General features: G+C 33.4%; 1 protein-coding gene across 11 annotated transcripts in view; it reads left to right on the top strand.

Moving 5' to 3' along the window:
• Window positions 1–13,314, top strand: part of rols (zinc-RING finger and ankyrin repeat domain-containing protein rolling pebbles) — a 256,019-nt gene that overhangs the window by 177,896 nt on the left and 64,809 nt on the right. For all 11 annotated transcript variants that reach the window (XM_073983117.1, XM_073983128.1, XM_073983119.1 and 8 more), the window contains 2 exons: window positions 4,423–4,605; window positions 10,084–10,232. In XM_073983117.1, the coding sequence (XP_073839218.1) occupies window positions 4,423–4,605; window positions 10,084–10,232 (332 nt within the window). The remainder of the gene's footprint in view (window positions 1–4,422; window positions 4,606–10,083; window positions 10,233–13,314) is intronic.

Raw genomic sequence — 13,314 nt, 5'->3', positions numbered from 1 at the left:
AAAAACAACGGCAACAATTGAATGCTAATTTGGAATTAAATATGCGCAAACAGTAGACAATAAAAGACAACACCAACAACAACAAAAAAAAAAACAACAAAAACACAAAACGTGAGTGTGTCAATGAATAAATTTTAAAATTTAGTTGTTATTTTTTTTTTTTTTTGCTAGAAGCGGTAGTTGGATTAATTTTGTTTAACAAATTTATAGCGTGAGAGAAAAACACTTCGTATACCAAAATAAAATGCAAATTATGACAGAAAAATTAAAATAATTTATTAAAAATAGCATGAGAGAAAAATGTCTGATGTGAAAAAACATTTATAGCATGAGAGAATTTTTTAAATATCAAAATTATCCATTGATCAATGGTTATTAACGAATGGTCGATTATCCATTGAACAATGTGAATTATCCATTGACCAGTAACCCATCATCGATTATCCAATGGGCAAATATCCATTGACAAATGGTGATCATCATCATCACTTACCCATTGACAAATGTTCAATTATCCATTATCCATTGTCCAATGCTCAATTATCCATTGATCTTTGGTAATTTACCCGTGACCAATGGCGAATTAATTATGCATTGGTGATTTGACCAATGGGCAAATATTCATTGATCAATGATCCAATCATCTATTTATCGAGCCGCATCGTCCAAAAATAGGTTTTAAAATAAAAGCTGTAGCTTAAATCCTAAAACCTTACTTACACTGGTACATGGTGGAAAATAATGCTTGGTTTACATTTACGAAGACCACTCGATTTCAATTGTCAATTCCTTTGCGTATACGTCAAACGAAAACTCATCTCAAATCAATTGGATTTCGTTTGACGTTTAATCAATGGAATTGACAGTTGAAATCGAGTGCATTTCGTAAATGTAAACTTACTATAAGAAGGTGTTACATCAAATCATGTCAATTGTCAAATTTGCTCACAATAATACATTACTGTGAATTGCTTGTTTACGTTTTGTATGTGATTTTATTCACAATAACGCATTTTGACAACTGGTATGAAGATCAGCTGTTTTTGGCGTTACACCTTATTATTCCACCATGCACTGGCAGCTAAAACAAGTGTTTTGTTGACAAGTGAATTTTATATGAACCGTTTCATTAAAACTTAAACAGCTGTTGAGTTCATAGGTGAATATATCGATTGTTTTCGATAACACTAACAGCCAGTTTTCAATAACGCCATGGCACAATAATACAGGTACAACGGCAAAAACAGCTGATTATCACACTAGTTGTCAAAATGCATTATTGTGAATAAAATTACATACAAAAGGTAAACAAGCAATTCACAGTAATGCGTTATTGTGAACAAATGTTGACGCTTGGTGTGGTAAATGATCCGATTGTTGTTATCGATGTAACACCTTATTCCGCCATTGTTCATAGCATGGTGGAATAAGAAGGTGTTACATCAAATCATATCAAACGTCAAATTTGGTCACAATAATGTATTATTGTGAATTGCTTGTTTACATTTTGTATGTGTTTTTATTCACAATAATGCATTTTGACAACTGGTATGAAGATCAGCTGTTTTTGCCGCTGTATCAGTATTATTGTGCCATGGTTCATAGGGATCTCATGGATGAATATATCGATTGTTTTCGATAACACTAACAGCATGTTTCTGTATGTCGAAACAAAATTAACGATATTTTTAGTAAGTTAACAAAAATAGTCGTAAAGTTCTACCCAAGGCGAATTTAACAAGGTGATCCAATAGTTGACGTTAGGTTGTAGTCTTCATTTGCTGTCAAATTTTTTTTGCGCGAAATATCCACAAAAGTTAGAAGAAAACGTTAAAATCTTATTCGCGAAGCTTAAACAAAGATGTTGTACACAGATATTTTTTATAGAAGCGAAATATTTGTTATTTATTTTTGATTAAAAATATGTTTTGACAGCAAATGAAGACATAGGTTGCTATTATTGTATCACCTTCTTTCTTACACCATGGTTCTACCGATAGCCAGAGTGCTGTCAACTTTTATTTGAATTTTTCATTCATAATTTTGGGCCTTATTATAACCGATTTTATCCGTAACTCAAAAATGTGTTATGGATACTTTACACGATATGTTTTTTACATATTAGAGTTGTACATTGTACAATCTAGTTCATTTGAAAGATCTAGTTCAATAGCTCAGATCTTTTAACTGAACTAGTTCAGTAATCTAGTTCATAGTTCACTATCCAGTTCAATCATTCGGATCAGAATCGTTCACGTGCTCTTAATCGTTCGCTTGATGAAAACACATACATACATCAAATAGGAACAAACATTAGAATAGTATAATTAAACTACAAAAATATTACATTTAGATATTTTTATTCCATTCATGAAGAAAGATGAAGTTTGAATTAAAGGCAAGAACAGAATCAATCGTTGCTTGCTTTGTGTGCTTTCCAAATGTCAAATTATAAAGGAATGCCAGAGCCTGCTTGACATTTTATGAAGCAAGCAAAGCAACCAACGATTGATTCTGTTCTGGCCTTAAGAATTTCAATTTAACCCAGATAAAACCACTGGTCGTTTAAACGCCACAAAAAATGGTTGCAAAAATTGACGTAAAACTCAGGTTTTTTCGAATATTTTTGTGGGTTTTTTCCATTTTGTTATAGTATTGTCTGTTATCTGTCATTTATAACTTATAACGCTTCATTCGACCAACGCATTTCCACGCAATTGGCCTAAAACCCAAGCTATTCAAAAAATCGACTTTTTGTAATTTTCGACTTTTGATGAAAAATTTAAATATGCGATAAATATTTAATCATAAATGTTAGAATCATATAAAGTCAGGGATTTGTTAGAAATATAGTAAGAGTATTTTCTCAATCAAAAATCAAAGGATTGGCAAGTAAGAGTACACCAATATTAGGTGTGTTCGTTTACTCAACAATTTGTACAAATTTGTACAAGTCCAGTAACTTCTTGTAATCGGCTAAGGTCTTTTGCATTGTGCTGTAGAGTAAACGAACAACATCCAGTAACAATTTGTACAAATTTTGAGTAAACGAACACACGTATTACCTCCGAAGTTTTTGGTGCTTTTAAAAGATGGCCCCATTGCAGGAAAACTATACGTTTTAAGGAAAAAAGTTATTTGTTAAAAAATGCTTAAAAAGTCTCAAAAATATAATTTTCATAAAAAATTTAAAGTTTTCTCGCAAAAAAAAATCTCGGCGCTAAGTGGGTTAATTGGCTGGCAAAAAGTCTTATGTAAAAGTCGTCAATGATTTTCATATAAATTTTGTGTACGGGAACGCAGAATGTGTAAAAGTGGTAAAAATTGTAAAAACTTTTTAGTTCTGGAACAGATACTTGTTGTCATGAACGTTGCTATGTTGTGTGTGTAGAAATTATCACTGCGAAAAAGCTTTGCGTATGTATGTTTTGTTTTTTTTTTTTTCTTTTTTTATCCAAAACAAGGTACACTGTATAGGTAATGGATTCGATACATTGGGATATGTTATTACAATGGGGGTTGACATTTCACATTAATCCAAAACATAAACAAATTCACTACATTACTTAGCACAGAACACGGCGTCACTTTATTCATAAGTGAATGACATGCTGAACTAGATAGTGAATCGTTCGTTCGTTGATGGTTCTTCGTGGATCATTTGGTCGGCGCTCATTGAGCTATTGAACTATAAAGAACTATATCGACTGATCTAGTTCACACGCTCTTTTCAATGAATCGTTCAATTGAACTATTTCGTTCATGAACTATACAATTCTATTACATATGGGTTGTCACTTTGCATATACCTTTTGTATTTAAAAAGTCACAACCCATATGTTAAAAACATATCGTGTAAAGTACCCATTAGAATATCGCACAACAGATAAAGCTGTCATACTGTTTCTCTGAAAAAAGTCTGGAGAAATTCGTAGATTATACCCGGTTTATATTAGAGCTTTTTGCCGGGTAAACCTTCTTTATGAGGATTTCCTTGACGTATACCCAATGGGATTGAAGTTTGAGACCCAGTGTGCTCATTAAATCCGGTTATGATCCTTTAAACTTTTGTTGTAACACATTTATATTTAGCGTTATAAATCCCATATTTCCATAAAACACAACTTTTAGGGGTCTGTTTATATAAGGTTTAAGGCTCTCAATAGGGATGGTGTTACCTGAAAATATTTAAAAAATTACAATAGTCTGATGTTTGTAAAAATATTCTCTGAAAATTTCAAGTTTCTAAAAAAATAAAAAATATTTTTATATTTCAAGAAAAGTGTTTTCACTGGGCTGATTCGCTCAGAGTTGTTAATAAAATAAAACTAATTTATTTCATGTTTTAGCTCTACATATATTTTTATATTTCATTTTCCCAAATATTTCGTATTTCTTTAACCCTGTTTCTTTCCATTTCAGATTTACAATCGATTCGACGCCTGCTAGAACACGATACCAACTCATCGGTATGCCCCAGCTGTCGTATATCATTCGACAAAGGCAAGCGGAGAAAATTGATCGATACCTGTGGTCATGAACGTTGCTATTCCTGTATGTTCCGCAACGATCAATGTCCAATGTGCATGAATAGTTCGCTTAAGGGTAAGTTTAAGAAAAAATATATATTTTTAATAATGCATTTATTTTGTAAAGGTGTTGCCAAGCTTCACACCTCTTAACAACAAATTATTACAAAGTTACTTCTATTATGCAAACAAAACTATGAATTATTCTAAAAAAGAACCATAACAAATGGAATTTAATTACTTTTGATTAATTAACAAAAAACTATCTAGAGACACCCTGGTGTAACCACCAGCTGAACATCTAATCTATAATTATAATGTAAAAAAATTGTGTTATTATAACACTTAACAATTCTATTTTTTTGTATTTTAATTGCAAAAAAAATCTATTATTACCGCAATCAGAGTTCGATTTAATGTTATCTTTGGCATTACAACTGGTGTGGGAGCAAGGGAGGGGAGGAGTTGGGCTTGGAGAGGTTGCTTCTATTCCAACTAAATATCTACTATTAGAAAAATCACACCCATTTTTTCTGTTGTGGCTGTTGTTCGATCGGCTATGGTTCGTGCAACTGTTATTGTTTGAATGCAATTATGTTAAATATCGTAAATATAGCATTAAAGGTCACATTGGCAACACTTGTTTTGTTGGAAAATAGTTGGCACTTAGATGCAGTATTGTATGTCATTCTATGTGGTATTGGGGGTAAGATTAATGGTCTGTTCCATTACTTTTAAAAATGGCAAAACCGACAAATGTAGTAAACGTTGTAAACTTCTCCCATATGAATTGTATTGTGTCTGAAGTAAAGGAACGCTTTACGAGTAAAAATTAGTAAAACTTGAAGATTCTTGCACGTAAAGGAACAGAGCTTAAATAAAGCTTTAAAGATGCTACTTTTATCTAAGGTTACACAAAACGGTTTGTTTAAAATACGACTCTGATTTGTCAAAATATGAAAATACTATAGTGTTGCCAACCTTTCTATGTTTTCTATCTAAACACGCATTTACATCAAACATATTTTAATAAAATGCTTCATTTAAGCTGTCAATTCCATTGAATATCTATCAAATGAATGACGTCTTCACACCAAATATCTATTTTAGGTGCCTTTTTAAAATAGGTTTAAGGCTCCCAGGCTGGTGGTCCTAAAATATCACGAAAAATTTCTTCGCACACCTAATATTTTTGACGTACAATATTTAAATAAATTCGCATATAAATTTGTTTGCAAATTTGATATTTTATAGAGCTGATCGTAAACAAAAACTTAATTGATAATAACTAAATTGCAGAAAAAAAACAAATTCAGAGACGTATTACTACTAATCCAAACAATTTGGAGAATGGTTCCAACCATGGCACAATAATAAGGTACAGTGTCAAAAACAGCTGATTTGCAGACTAGTTGTCAAAATGCAAGCAATTCACAGCAATACATTATTGTGATCAAATTTGACGTTTGGTTCCAACACTAAGTGGTGTCATTTTCAAAATTTTAGCTTAGAATCGGACTTTAGATTCCAATACGAATTCTTAGCTTAAACAAAGCTCAGCATTTAATGCCAATTTTTGTACCATAAATATTATCATGAAAACCATAAATTATAGACAGAATTCAGGTGTTGTAGTTATTGTTGTTAGTGGTGGTGGTGTAAGAAAAAAAATCTCCATTACCTCCTCCTTCACTACCCACCCAGACTTAGAAATAACCAAGAACTTTGACTAAAATATTAAATACAAAGTCGATAGATGGTTGGATGCTAAAAGGCCATGGTGAAACATTGTCTGTTGCTGATAGCTGCTGCTAGGTTGTAAAGCGTTAGTTAGAAGGCCTTTTTTGCTGCATCGTAGATCGTAGATTTGTTGTCAGCTTTTTTTTCTTTTTTTTATTACTTATTGTTGTTATTGTGTAATTTGAATATCTAACAAGTTTATGAACTGCATTTTTTTGTTCTCGGCAAATTTTAGATATGCATATCAGTTGTTGTTCTTTAATTTTTTTTCTAACTATTGATGACTGCAACAAAAAATTTGTTTACGTACTTATTTCATGTAATTTATTATTATAGGAGGTGGCGAAGGAGAAGTATGACAGTAAGCCAAGCACAAACACTTGGCTTCTTTTGGAAGATAAATTGTTATGCATAGTTTTTGTTTGTTTATGTTGTTGTCGTTGTTTCTCCGCGGCGTAAACTAAGTAACTACCATTAAGCATCAAATGACAGCGTCAGTGTCAGAGGTCCATGTAAAATGTAAAGTGTTACCAATAATAACTAATTGGCAACAAATGTCATGCAAAACGTTTAAGAATTGGGCAAACAAGGAAGTAAACACTTGGGTGGGGGGAAACAAATTCCAAAAAAATCTGGAGAAAAGTGTGAGTAGTAGGGGCAAAGAAAATAAGTTTTGGGTTTAGAGAGCCAAACAATGTGAATTGTTTAAAGAATATGGAAAATCATTTTCAAGAATAAAATAGCAAATTTATAACCCGGTAACACTTAACCGAATTAACCCAGTGGGTTTGGGTTTCAAATGTCAATTCCATGGCGCAAACGTCAAATAAATCCTCATGAAGTGAGTTAACCCGGTAAAATCTCTAATGTAACCGTATTATTAGTTGCTTTTTTAATAGTTTTAAAGACACTACAGTCAATGTTCATGTATGAAACCCTGACAACGTAGAGACCTCTTAGGGATCTAGAGAACCCTATGTTTAGTAAAGTATTTTATAGCACGTTTACATATAACTGAATGATGAAAACAGAATTAAAAAAGAATAAAGAATTGTAGACGCCAATAAAGCTGAAAACGCAATGAACATTTGAGTACAGTTTTGTCTTAAGTGTTGTTTTTTAATAGTTTTAAAGCCACTACAATCATTATTCATCTATGAAACCCTGACAACGTAGAGACCTCTTAAGGATCTAGAGAACCCTATGTGTAGTAAAGTATCTTATAGCACGTTTACATATAACTGAATGATGAAAACAGAATTCAAACACAACAAAAAACTGCAGACGACAATAAAGCTGCAAACGCAATGCACATTTAAGTACAGTTTTGCATTAACCGTTGACAACTTATTTTTGATAGTTCACTCTTCTGCAACTTTTACCATTAAAAAGTACGGGAACAGCGCTAATGACACCAATGCTTGGTTTACATTTACGAAATACACTCGATTTCAACTGTTAATTCCATTGGTTAAACGTCAAATGAAATCCAATGGATTTCAGATGAGATTTCATTTGACGTTTGAGCAATGGAATTGACAGTTGAAATCTAGTGGATTACGTAAACGTAAACCTTGCACAATGCAGAGCGTTGAATGGTTTTGCAGTGTGAAATTCCAAATAATTGAACTGTTCGACATCAATGCCCAACATTAGGACTGTCGGGTTACTTTCCCAGCAAGAATTTTCCAACAAGAACTTTCTCAGAGAACTTTCTCTTTTGCAAGAAAAATGTAAACAGACACCTTCCCTTCAAAAACTTGCAAACAATCAGCTGATTTGCCAAAACAGAACAATTTGTCAGCCATTAAAGGAAGCAAAGCAAACAAAATGTTATATTTTATTCAAAATAAAAAAGAAAATGACACAAAAAAGAAATTTTCCACTTCGCAACTTTGTTTCCAAAAAAAAAGGAAAACAATTTGTGGTCTGTTCCAGTACTGCAGGAATCTACTAATTTTCACTATTTTTCGATAACATAAAGGAAAAAATGTTATCGTAATAGAAAATAGTAGCTTCTTGCAGGTTCTGGAACAGAGCATAGGCTTGCCATTTTCACAATAAAATTGTTTTCAATTTGCACAAACATAAATCACCGAATAATTAAAACATATGATTGATTTTTTTCAGGAAGAAGAAGAGTTGAAAGTGATTCCTAGAAGAAATTTGTTCAGCAAGAATTTGCATACTCTGAGTAAAAAAACTGTCAAAATGTCTCCCTCCGCTTCCAGCAATAATTTGTACAAATTTTAGGGTAACCAGACAGACCTACTGTAACAAGGGCCCAAACATTTTTGTGTTTACGGCCTACGTTGCCAACCTCCTCAGAAGCAGCGCCATGTATTTGTTTAAAATGTTTTTGCAACACGAAAGGACAAACTCAAAACCAAACGTTGATTCTGTTTGCAGCTTTATTTTGTTGATTCTGGTTTTCTTTCTTCTATTAAAGATCATAATAAATTGGATAGGCAAGAATTGCAACAAATATTAGTCTGGATTCTACCCCTTGATGGTAAATTTTTTAACTACGAAGCCCTGGATAAGCTAATAGCGTATTTCCTAGGCGTTTACACCAGACAGTTTGTCTTCAAATACAACTCCGATTTACTAACACATGCATACATTTGTCGTTTGTCTCTCAGCTGTCCATCAGTTTTTCGCAGACAGCCGGGTTGACAAATTTTTGACATTTTTGTGAAAAAGAAGTGAGATGATAATTGAAATGTGCTGTAAACAAAAGAATATGTACAAAACAAAATATGTGAACGGAAAACAAAAAGAAATCAGTGATTTTCATTCATAATTTTACAACTGTTTTCGCAGTTGTCTGGACGCCTATGTCACACAGGCAAGTTGTGGGATTTTGACAATCAATACATGAAGTCAAATGTCCTGTCATTTGTAAACGCAGGGTAACATCAAACCCATTTATTTAAAATAGTCCCAGCAAAACATTTAGAATTTGAATTTTCAATATCTATTTACCACGTCATGTCAAAAAATTAGCTGTCAAAATGTTTTCTGCGTTTTCATTCAAATTATTCACAATAACAAAAAAAATTACAGTTGAAACCTATCAAAATAGTCTTGTTGTTGTAGTTACTGGTTTACCTTATTCCCTACAAGCAAACCAGTTTGTAGATCCCTACAAGAAACGACATCATTTCTTCCCAAGACAAATACGGAAGTGTATGTTTATAATGGCGTTTATTGACATGATAATGACGCTATCCTGATTTGTTTTAAAGTTATTTTCATACATGGTGATGTCAGTGTGAACGTACTCTAATTCTCGTACATTTACTATAGACTTCACACATCTCCAAAACTTTAAATGCGAAACCCCTTCAACTCTTCGCCTAAGTTTTCTGTCTTGCTTAAGTTATTTCCGGTAAAAAAATAAAGGGCAACCTAGTTCGATATGGTTTCGATCGTTCTTTATTCTTTTATCAGGCTTTAAGGCCTCGGTACATCAACGGCTTTCTTGCCTAAGTTATTTCTGGTAAAGGAGTATAAGGCAAAGGGCAACCTAATTCGAATTTGGCTATAAACTAGAATGCCATTCTGCCTTTGTACTAATCCCTTAGAGAATGTAGAATCATAGAATCGTATTTATAACAAACTTTTTGTTCACATATCATCTTCCTCTATGGGTTCCTTGTACCTAACTCCACATATCTTTTTCCTTACCTTCAACTTATTTGTTGTACTGTCTCTTCTTGTTTGATTTATTACATTTTTATGTTTTCTATTCTTAGATATGTCTTATTGCAATTTTTATTCATTCTATGTCTGTTTTTTTATTTCATTACAGATGTCGATTGTAGCAGCAATGCTCAAGGCTATGATACGGGCATTGGCGGTTCAACATCGACAATTGTTAGCCCTCTGGGCTCGCCGCAACCACAGTTAAGATCACAAGTGCAACGTGCAAATGCCGCAGCTATAGCTCGTTATATGCAGGTGAGTGACTTTTTGAAAAAAAAAGAAAACATAAACTAAGTGAGAATGTGGTAACATTTGAACCAAAAGTAAAAAAACAGGCAAGTCTTTATGGAGTAAACTATGTACAGAAGGTATCCATCCATCCTCTAAGCCAGAAACTTACGTACAGACGTATGTTTCTATGTACATTCATATGTTGCATTTTTTTCCTAAAGAAATACATATGAATGCACATTCGTAATAGATTGCAAATGTTTTTGGTTTTTATTCCTTGTTTATTATTGTTGTTTTTTTTTTTTGTTGATAACATTTACAAAAATTCATACATTCGCACAGATATCTCTTAAAGTTTTGCATGGGAAAAAATACCACATGCTGAGTGAATGCTTAATTTGTGTAAACATAGTTTTTCAAATGCTATTTTTTGTAAAAACTGCCACGACAATTGAGGTTAGAGATTTGTTTTGGAGTTTTTTAGCAATTACAAATATGGCAACTCCAAACTTAGAGTTGCAAATTCACAATGCTTAAGAGTCAGCTGATACAGACACCAATGTAAAAGTCGCTCCATTCAATATATCAATAATGTAAATCCAGATTGAAATTAGAGTATCTTCCGTGCGGCAATTATCAATTGCCGGAGAGAGGGTGTTAGGAGGTTAATGGTTCCCACATGCCTCGCCTCTCTCTCCACCAAGCTGACATTTGCCGCAGGAAAAATTGCCTAATGTAAATCTAGACTAAAATATGAGATTTGTTTCTGGCCAATTATAAATGTGGCAACTCCAAAATCAGAGTTGCAAATTCATAATGCTTAAGAGTCAGCTGATTCAGAAACTAAAGTAAATGTCGCTCAACTGAATAGGTCAGTAATGTAAATCCAGATTTAAATTATAGTACGTTTATATATAACCGGATTTAACAAACCCACTGGCTTTTAAATGTCAATTCCATTGCTTATGTTTTAAATAAATCCTGCAAAAGAAGGTTAGCCCTGCAAAAGGCTATAATATACACATGGCCTTAGACTATATTCCTTGGGGCAATTGTAAATCGCCTCTCTCTCTCTCTCCTCCAAACTGAAAATTGCCGCAGGTAAAATTGCTTAATGACTCAAATATGAATATAAAACATTCCTGTGCATGTCGTAATAGTGCATTTACATGACATTTCAAATATTCTTTGGTTTTCCTACTATTCTTTTATTCATGTAATTATATCCCCAAAAATGGCCAAACCTATCAGCTGACAACACTTCTTCTTTTTCTTAAGACAAATAAACCCCTTGATTCCATTGATGTTTGTTCCCATTTCTTTGTGATGTTTTTAGTCTGTGATTGCATGTTCTCGCTGCTTCACTCCAAGTCCAAGTAATATCATCGTTAATCCTGTTTTATGTTTATTGACCATAAACATTTTGTTATGTTTAGAGCTGCTGCTGTTGTTGTCGGGTTGTCGTCTCTTCACCATTCACAATGCTGCTCTTTTGGGCATTTATTTACTGGATTGCTTGCGACAATGCTTATACAATTCTGTTTTTTAATGTTTCAAACAGAATTGGGGCAATAGTGTCGATTGAGTGGCTGGTTGTTTTTGTTGTTGCTGTTGTTATTGAAATTGGCTATAACAACAAACAACTATAATAGCGGCATTATTGTCAGAGCAACAGCTGCTGCTGCTGCTGCAACATCGCAAATGACAGCAAACACCATTAACTACTTTCTTGCTCTGTGGCTAGGCTACATTCACTTCTTTCAAAATAATAACAAAAACAACAAAAACCGATAACAACAACAATGCAAAAAACAATATCTGCAACTGTTTTAAATTTTTTGTTTACAATAAATTTTATATTGCTCCATAAAAAAGAAGTGAAGGAACAACAACAATATCGTTTATTGCCCACCGAATGTCCACCGAGTGATGACATACAAAGGCAATTAATGGTGTCGCTTTTTTGTTTTGCTTCGGGGCTTGAAGTTTTTTTTAAGCTGAGAATAGGGTTTTGTTTGGAAGCATTACGCCATATTTACATTAGAGCCTTTTGCCAGGTAAACCTTCTTTATGAGGATTCATTTGACATATATGCAATGGAATTGACATTTGAAATCCCGGGGATATATTAAATCCAGTTATATTTAAACGTAGTTACACTAAGAACTAGTGAGCCCTTACTCGTCATATGGTCGTTTGTGAACCCCTGGTTTTCTTAATGAACTGGTGAACCATGCTAAATCAACAAACTCTGCGTGAGACAATGAGCCTTTTGCGAACATGAAATCATTTGAATTTAGGAAAAAGAAACAAGAGAAATAAAAAACTTTTAGTCAAGGCCTGGGTACATAAGCTGCCTCGCCTGATTGTCTTGCATCCTGCTTCATTTATGACATAATAAAAATAAAAGAATAAAGAAGGCCGAGCAAATTTTGAACTGGGTTGCCCTTTTCTTTTTTATTCTTTTATCAGAAGCAAGCAAGGCAAGGCAGCTTATGTACCCAGGCCTTTAATATTCGCCTAGCCATTTATACCAGCCTTCATTTAAAAGATTAATGATTGTGCTACCTTTACACTATAAGGATACTGCGGGTGCCTTCTGACCATCTGAATAATGACGTATGTCAGAACTTCAAAAAATATCAGTTAAAATGTAAATGAAACCATCTAAAAATTAGGTTAACTATCAATTTATTTCACTAAAAACTTACACAATCTCCAAAAACAGAAGAAGAATACCACGAAAGAATCAAGTCAGTGCTAAATGACAGGCAGGCAGTACGCACAAAGAAAAACAAACTGACAGACAAGCTCTGATAGACAGAGACGTCAATTTGGAATACAATACGCATAATCTTCCAGAGACCGATTTTGTGGGCAAACTGGCAGTGTGTTTTTGGAGATTATTTTCTTGTGAGGTTTCTTTAAAGTGAAGAGGAGGAGGAGGAGGGAAGGCGGAAGGCCAATACTGAACGAAATTCGCATTTTGCTTTAATTGTTTGCCTAAACGAACGAACGTACGACCTGTCCCACCATTTGAATCTGTCAGCATCAAGTGAATGATTTGACACGTGACATGAAATTTCACTTTAAACGCCACCATATA

This window comes from Musca autumnalis, unplaced genomic scaffold, assembly GCF_047663935.1.
Source record: "Musca autumnalis isolate F117 unplaced genomic scaffold, ASM4766393v1 scaffold_4, whole genome shotgun sequence".
Taxonomy (NCBI): Eukaryota; Metazoa; Arthropoda; class Insecta; order Diptera; family Muscidae; genus Musca; species Musca autumnalis.
Note: the sequence above shows the minus strand (reverse complement) of the source record. Positions and strands in the feature narration are given on the sequence as shown.